Source organism: Cariama cristata, unplaced genomic scaffold (genome assembly GCF_000690535.1).
Source record: "Cariama cristata isolate BGI_N322 unplaced genomic scaffold, ASM69053v1 scaffold2480, whole genome shotgun sequence".
Classification (NCBI taxonomy): Eukaryota; Metazoa; Chordata; class Aves; order Cariamiformes; family Cariamidae; genus Cariama; species Cariama cristata.
The window spans coordinates 78,601-87,330 of NW_009596196.1; the positions used below are offsets into that span (position 1 = coordinate 78,601).

The 8,730-nt window shown below is 40.0% G+C and overlaps 1 protein-coding gene across 1 annotated transcript in view; it reads left to right on the top strand.

The window, feature by feature from the left end:
• Window positions 1–8,730, top strand: part of PLCB1 (phospholipase C, beta 1 (phosphoinositide-specific)) — a gene marked incomplete at both ends in the record, with an annotated part of 80,575 nt that overhangs the window by 65,622 nt on the left and 6,223 nt on the right. Inside the window, 5 exons of the mRNA XM_009704931.1 lie at window positions 384–454; window positions 1,064–1,160; window positions 4,844–4,928; window positions 6,033–6,157; window positions 7,163–7,317. Coding sequence (XP_009703233.1) covers window positions 384–454; window positions 1,064–1,160; window positions 4,844–4,928; window positions 6,033–6,157; window positions 7,163–7,317 — 533 coding nt within the window. The remainder of the gene's footprint in view (window positions 1–383; window positions 455–1,063; window positions 1,161–4,843; window positions 4,929–6,032; window positions 6,158–7,162; window positions 7,318–8,730) is intronic.

The window sequence follows — 8,730 nt, forward strand, 5'->3', positions numbered from 1 at the left end:
GCATCTCCCAAACCCCGGGGCTGTACACCAAGCATGGGAACATCTCTCAGAGTGGTTTGTGACATTGTACCCACACACTGTGCATACTATGCACACCCCAACCGCCTTCTCTCAGTGCTGGTACCTACCCCATGATTTCCAGACACTGAGCATCCAGCAGCTGCAAAGGAAGAGTTTTTGTTTGGTTGGACAATAAGAACTTCTGAATGCTGAACACGGATGAATCCCTCGAGACAGTGTATTTGATTTGTGCTGTGACAAAAAGCACATGTATAATGTAGTCTCCTTTAAGCAGTGCGACTTGCACATCTTTCTTGAATTTATCGCTGGTAATTATAACTATTGCTTCAGCCAGTAATTATCTTCTGCTTAAAACTTTTCAGGAGAAGCAGAGATTGAGAGCGATGATGATGATGACTATGATGATGACTGTAAAAAGTCGTCGATGGATGAAGTAAGGGTGTAGATATGTTTTATGGTGATGGGTCGGGTCCAGCAGTTGCGGGTTGGCTTGTGTTAGCAGGACTGGGACTACCATCTAGTGGAGAAACGGAGGCAGAGCTCTGGGAAAGACCACCAGCTTTCTGAACTTGGCCGTTAATCGGTTTGGAAGCATGTCTTTGCTTTGTTTGTTTAAATTTTCGTTTACTGAAGAATAAGAATTAATAGCACCATAGCTGATTTGTTTTAGACAGCTGCTTGTGGTGTATTTAGCGTTGTTGGAAGGAAAACCTGACATAAAAAATCTTAGAGCTATATTTATTATTTATCCAACGGTACGGATAAATGTGCTCATCACTGTGCATGTGTAAATGTAATACAGTCTGTTCCCTAGGAGCCATGTAAAAAGAATGAATGCAGCAGCAGTTTAATTAAACATTTACGTTTTATAGCAAGTTTTCTTGTTCACTATGTGAAGCTCCCTATGTGAGGCATTGACTTCACTAAGCCAGGATCAAGGGAAGATACCACGGTTGACAGAAAACTGGGCTTTGGTATTTGTGGCGTCTGATGGCCACTATGGACAGATCAAAACTGCAGCGTTTTCCCTTCTCTGTCCTAGGGTACTGCTGGAAGTGAGGCTATGGCCACGGAAGAGATGTCTAACCTGGTGAACTACATTCAACCTGTGAAGTTTGAGTCATTTGAAGTATCGAAAAGTAAGTAAGCTAAGCATGAGCAACATCTTATACTGGAAATTACCTAGCAAGTGTTTGGAAAAAAATTCTGGAGAAATGCTACTTGGCTTCCTCTCAGTTAGATACAGGCACAGGGACAGAAGATGTTTCCTTGATATCCAGCCAAATAAATCCATATTTATTTTGAAACCTGTATTAGTCTAAATGTCAAACTTCATCAACAGTAAACATGCTGCCATTTCAAAAACATTTTTGAAAATGTTGTAGTTAAGTTGTCTTTGTTGTCCTTGACTGAGGAGTAGCTTAAGCAGTTTGAGAAAGGTGGTCATAAATATTCCTATGGATTTAACTAGTGCTTTGTATCTTGCCTCTGCTACTTTTATAGAGGATTCAGGGTAAGCAGAGCCTGCCCTTCCCCATATACAAATTCACTTTTCCCTGCCTCTATGTATTGTATAGAAAAGGCCGTAATTTCATCCCCCGCTGGCTTTTACTGAAGATGCCTTGCTAGGAGTGCACTCAGTGGCATCCTCAGTAAACACTGCAGCAGCTTTGCCTTTCTTGGTGCAGAACCCCCTACTGTTTGCCTGCCCTTTTTCACTTTGTTTTGACAGGTTTTAGTATGCTCTTGGAGCTTTTTAGTTAAAGAAGTGTATAGCATTTTAATTTTTTGTGGATTTGCGGAGGCCTTGGCAGAGGACAGGTAATTGGTGCCTAAGTCCATATCTGTGTACAAGATTTTGCATTTACTCATGATGAATAATAAACGTATAAGAAATTACCTACCTGTTCATTTGTTTGTGGATATTTATACAGATATACACACAAGCATTCACAAAATCATGCAGAGAACTATGCTTGTTCCCTGTAGTAGGGTCCCTTTGGATGTTTATAATCTCCTCGAGCTGTAATGAGAGTTACAAGAACACAGTGGGAAGGAGATACTCCTTCTGGAAAGGAAGCCATGTGAATCCTAGCAGGATAAGTTGATGCAGCTGTTATAAAATTGTCTTGTGTAGATTTCTTCTGTTCACATGCCTGTGCCTTCCCAAGTTCTGCCTTTTGTAAAGAACGGCTGATGGCCGGATTTTCTTATCCTTAGTCTTGGTGTGACCTTTGATCAATCATACTGTTTCTGTGAACTCGTAACGTTAAGGCATCAATATCTCTGTTGTTTGTGTCAAAAAAATTATGTGGTAAACGTGGCCAGTTGATTAAAGCAGTGACCTTACATGGTAAGTGTTGCTGGCTGGTTAAAGCAGTGGACACTATAGCATAACTTGTGGGTTCTGGTCTTGATCCTGGCCTCGTCTAGCTGCTGGACCTTCATTAAATTCAGCAAAGATGAGCTGAATAAAAAAGGAGTTGGATGAGGGTTGTTTTTTAATTTGCTGCCTAGCCAGTTGTTGCCCAGATTTTATTCTGACTTCGTTTCCCTAATTGTAGAGCTCCATACTTGTCCTTTATGCAGTTTCATCGTTCAATGTTACAGCATTTTTCTAATTTAATATTTTCTAATTCAGAACTTGTTCTAATTCATGATCCTGGCCTCCATGGTGATAACAATCCCCTGATTTCCCTCACTAGATATGTTCCCTGTCTCTGACAGCAAGTAGCTGTAACTATTTTTTTCAAGTTTTTCAGATGTTTTTTCAAAGAGTTGTTTGTCCACTCCATAGTGACTTCCTCCTGGTAAGATAGCACGGTGTGATGTATCATGAGAGAGGGATGTCTCTCCTGCACAGTCTTTTCTTAATCCTCTCCAGATACTACAGGGAAATAGTTGTTCTTTATTTTAATTAGGAGTTTGGTTAAGCCCTGGACATTTAGTAACCGAATCATTTAACAGCTACCAGTTCTGGTTTCCTACAGATGCTCTATTTTAAGGTAAGGCTGAGAGATACAGTATATTACTACAATAAATTCTAGCACCTATATTCTAAATAGAATAAAACCACTACAGATGTGTGTTGCTAGTACTGTCCATTAGTAAGGGGGAAGGATGGAATAAGAAGAATCTCAGTGCCTTTATAAGGAGCTGAAATGGAGCTAGGCTGGCTGGAACTGAGTCTGGGGAAAGAGAGGATATTGCTTGTTGGAAAGGAAGAGGAGTGGTAGGAGAGCAGCCTCTAGGGAATGACAGAAATCTTTTGCCATTAGGAGATAACAGCTATGAATAATAGCAGTAGCGTGATGGTTGCTAATTAGAAATAGGGACCACAATAAAGTCTGATTCCCAGCTCTCCTAGAGGGAGAGGATCACTTTGGAATGCCACAGTTGTCCTCTGACTCTTCAACGTACACTGAGAATAGTTTGTAGTTCACAGGCTGGCAGCACATTTTCCTCTCACGTTGGCCCAAACAATCTAGCTCCTCATTTCTTTGGATCCACTGCTTCCTTTTTGGCTTCCTATAAGGAAAGTGCCCACCTGTTTCTGTCCTGCTTCTCCCTGCAAGACAATTGCTTTTGTTCAGTTTTATCCCTCTCCTGCAGCTTCGCAGTTTGACTTCAAGGAGCTGGCCAGGCTGGCCTCCTGGCCATCCCTGGATCACTGCAGCACAATTACTTCTAAAACTGGATGAGGACGAGCCTTTTCTCTGCCTCATTGTTTGTTTTCAATAAAGTGATGAGGCGAGAGAGTTCATGTTTTAACACAGGCACCATTTCCCTCATTTTTAAGGAGAGCAGTGCTGAGATACCTAATGGATATGACATCCCAGCACTGTGGCCCCTTCAAGGCAATCTGCACAGCTGATTGTGATGAAATGGGAAGCTGTTATTTTACAGGAATCCTTACCTTCTGTACAAAAGTGTAAAGGAAAAAATACCCCTAGAAGGGTCTTGCCTTAGGCTCTGTGCTGCAGCATGTCACGTGGGTACAATGAAAGGCTGTGCACACATCAGGTAAAGGTGAGTAACAAATGATATACAAATTAATGTTTAGTCCTACTGAGTTACGAGCTTATTAGGAGCTTCCCACCACTGTCGGGTCAGAAAGTTTAACGAAATTAAATAGGTCATAGAAGCTCCATATTAGTTTGGGGTTAGGTCTGAAGACCTGCTGGGACACAGGAGTGTACTTTCAGGCTTGATTAGATAGCAGTGGTTCCATGACTGTTTGAGACAGATGTGACCTTACCCTGACATACTGAAGATAACGATAGCTGTAGGCACAGCTAGCACACCGCATAGTTTAATCTGATATGGACATTAGTTATTATAGCTTCAGATTGGCTCAAAGCCCTTGCATCTGTCTGCAAAGACAATCTAGAGATCCAGCGGGGCCCTCTCTGTTCCCCACAAAAGCTGTTACAATACTTCTGCATCACACCTGTGAGCTTTGGGCTCTACCAATCAAACCTGTCAACATGGTGTTTTGCAAGCCAACATGAGAGATATCTGCCCGTGCCCTGACTTTCTGTGGCCTGCAGCTGGTACGGCAGCAATCTCAGGCAGTACCAATGCCCTTAATTGAGGCAGTGCTAATGAGAGTTCAGATGGAGCTCTTGAGTATGTGCAGAGTGAGCTTACTGCTGTCAGTAAACAGTTGTGTATGTACGGTCTTTGAGATCCAGGTGAAATGAGATGGTGGCCAGTAGATGGGATAAGGGGATTGAGACTAAACCAATTGTTTGCAGCTCGTATCGCGAATGATTTCGTGCTCTAATGTGTCACTGTTTTTATTTCCCCTTTAAACTTTCAGAACGCAATAAAAGTTTTGAAATGTCTTCCTTTGTGGAAACCAAAGGGCTTGAGCAACTTACGAAGTCTCCTGTGGAATTTGTGGAGTATCCTTGACTTTCAGAACGCTGCTTTCTTAGCCTTTCTGTATCTGAGATCTGTTACAGGGCTTTATTGAAATTTGGAGACAGGAGCTGGGGAAATAGGGAACCCAAATGAAATTTGTAGATTTGACTGTCTTCTTAGATGAATTAATTGGCCTGAGTTCTGATGAGCTAATTTAAAAGCTGGCATAAGTCCCTGTGCTGTGGGCTAGGACTAGAGGGAATAGGCATAAACTACATATTGAAGACCTGATACTTTGTATTCTCATTGTTAAATTTATCATCCTATATGAGATGGTATGAGTGATGGTGAGCAAATTGTCAAAATGTGGCTGACTTGGTTTTTTGCAGTCATATTAGAAAGCTTGCTTTCCCATCATACCTTTAGTTCTAAGAGCACTGAGCTGTTTTATTGCTGTGCAATTCTTTTTTTCTTTTTCTTTTTTTTTTTTTTTAAATAACTTTTAAATAAAAGCTAAGGAGCATTCTGTTTAGACCTTTTGATGTTTCTCAGTATCTCTCATCATGGCTGCAGTTAAGAATGAATGGTCAAGATTAAATAGTGCCTCAAAGAAGATTAATGGAAAGCTACATCCACAGATAACCTGCAACATGTTCTCATCTCTGAGATTTGTAGACTGAACTGTAAGAAGTGCACACTCATCATTTCTGTCTGTATGTAGAGGCCAATTCTAATGCTCATTCCAGAAGAGCACTTTTTAAACTGAGAACCTCTCCTTACTCCAGAGGAAGATTCACTGTTTGCAGCTAATTGGCCTCTATAAATGCAATCTTAGGAAATTCCCAAATTAGTAACCGTAAAGATAAATGGAATTTTATGAATGCTATAATTTTTATGCATATGCCTGTGCTGCTTCCTTGCTTAGTCTGAGTACTCTGTACAGGAACAAACAGCATCTTTAATTACTCTGTATTTATCATATCTCCTACAAAACTGTGGATCTCTGGAACCGTTATGGTTGCGGAAATCCTATAAGGAATCCACTGCCATTCCGTAAAGAACACCTGCATTTAAATATTGCAGTTGTACCTCTCTACAAAGTGATTTTTGTCACGCGTACTATATCTTAACTACTCACTGTTTAGATACAACAAAATGCAGCTAAGCCGAATTTACCCAAAGGGAACACGTGTAGATTCTTCGAACTACATGCCACAAGTATTTTGGAACGCCGGCTGCCAAATGGTTGCTCTTAACTTCCAAACTGTAGGTAAGTTATGCTGGTCTCTGGGTTTTGTAAGCTGTACGTTTCCACTCCTCTGATAACAGTTTCTGATTCGTTGGTAGGAAAGGCTTTATGCATCAAAAGATGTCTAGTGATTGAATGATACTACAGAGCTGTTAATTATTTAACACAGGTTTGTTTGGGTTGTTTTAAATAGGAATGTTCCTAATTACCACGCTGTAGCTAGTATAATATGCATATGTGATGCCCTCCATATTGTCATCATTTGTAAGTGGTTACTGTTGGGCAGCATTTCAGATCTGGCAGGGGTTTTTTTCCTGTGTCTTCCAAAATCTCATTATATCAAGACATAAGGGACTTAGATAGCAAATTGCACTTTAAAAGTGAGTTTTTAAGAAATGAAGACATTTGGGCTCGTAGATGCACAAGTCACTTTTTAAATACAATGTGTTGTCTCCCAAGGCTATGTCTGTTCTGAGACATACAAATATTTCTATCTGCAGCTTCCGAGGATACATCCTGGCCATGTTCTGTTTCTGGGCACGTGGTACCATGGTATCCTTCCCTTTTTCCTTTCCAGTTGTGCCCATCTACACACCACCTTTCCATGGAAAGCAAAACCCCACACAGGCTGGGAGTCTGCAGAGCGATAAAAACCTCTTTGGGCGAGTTTTGACCAAGTATCAGGCACCCAGTGTCTGTTATTAGAAGGGGTTAGAAACAGAAGCACTCTGCTGGGTTGGGTACAGCAGTACAATTTGTACAACACTGAGGGACTCAAAACCCAAGTGTCAGGGCATCTTTTGAAATTGGAAAATGTTATCTATTGAGTAGTCTCTGAAAAATGTCTTACAGATGTCTTTTTCTTGTCAAAAGAATCCGATCACATCTGAAGCCTCTAAAGCAACAGTGTGCCATAAATGGCTGTTTACAGTCGGTTTGAAATGGCAATAATTGTTATTATTTTATTGCTTTTTAAAATTATTATCTATCCAGAACATAATTCTTATCAATATTTTTAACACCTAGATTTGTCTATGCAAATAAACATGGGAATGTACGAGTACAATGGCAAAAGTGGATACAGGTTGAAACCAGAATTCATGAGAAGACCAGACAAACACTTTGATCCATTTACTGAAAGTATAGTGGATGGAATAGTAGCTAACACCTTGTCTGTCAAGGTACGTACGCAGATGGTGAAAATGCTCTCATGAGCATAGTAAAATGTTCATTCTCAGAGCATAGATATATTTCTGTTGTGCAGTGGCCTAGCAAATTACTATACTAAGTCAAGAAAATGCAATGCATTTCATTTCACGGAGTGACATTTCATTTTTAAATTTTGCCTCATGTTTCATATTGCCAGATAAATAAATGTATTTTTATTGTACGTATTCTTTTCCATAGAAATAATTGGGAAGTGAATGGATTTAAGAGTAGTTTGGCTGTAGTTTTAGTAACAAATGGCTGAATTTAAAACGTGCTGTTATGAAGTGGTAGTTTGGACTGGAATAACTAGAACACTACACTGTTTAGCATAAATAAGTTTTCTGGTTCCCTTATAAGTTCTCCAGCAGAACTGTGGAACCATAAATGTCAGCTGCAATTCATTGCCAACTTGCTTTTCTTCGTTCATTTTTAAGGACCTCTAATGACGTTCAAGGACTGCCAGGAATCTACAAATTGAGAACTGCTCATATGAATGTTTAGAGGAATAAATTGCATTGGCAGTGACAGGATGACAAGTTTGTACTTGGTGTATCTTTAGTTACAAAACCATAAACTTTCTGGAATCCTGTTATTCCTTTAATGGACTTGTCCATTAGAACAGCATCTGTATTATAGAATCCACCTGCAAAATATTCTCCTGTTTTCATTGAGAGAAAACAAGTATTTCCTCTCAGGCTGCAGACACAAGCATAGCAGGAGCAGTGCTGGGAAGGATATGAATAAAGTAATAATCTGATGATATGCATGGTAAAAAAAAAAAAAGCTGACTTGGGAGTGACCTTTTGTGGTGACCAGTAATCATGAAAGCTTTCAGTTCCTCCTGTGGGTTTAGAAGCACTTTCTTCTGCAATTTTAGTAAATGGAGGTGGAAGTCATTCAATAGCAATTAGGAAATGCGTAGCATTTTTAACAGGGATGAGCATCCAGGAGTCATGAGAGCACTGTCAAGAGTCAGCTGCTTCAGCCTGCAATTTATTAAGGTACAGTGACACTGCTACATATTCCTGTGCCTCTTCAGTTTTCTGAAGTAATTGCAGACCTTTCTTTAACTTTTTTAAGCTGAGAGTTGTGTTTCCTGCAAAAAATAAGAACTAGAAAAGACCAGCTATTTTATAGGTGTTTTGTTTTCATAGTGAAACTCCTTACCCTCTGTTGAAGAGCCTTTATTAGAACACCAACTCTTTAGCTTGTTTTCTTCCTCACAGTTAAAAGCATATGTAGTTTCTCTGATGCTTACACCTCTTTTCTTCCAGCGTTTTTTGAACCTGTTGTTGAAACTGGGTAGAAATTAGAGTTCTCAAAGATACCGTGTTGTGGAAATAGGCAGCCAAATTGAGGAAGAGATCCAAACTAGTATTCCTGCT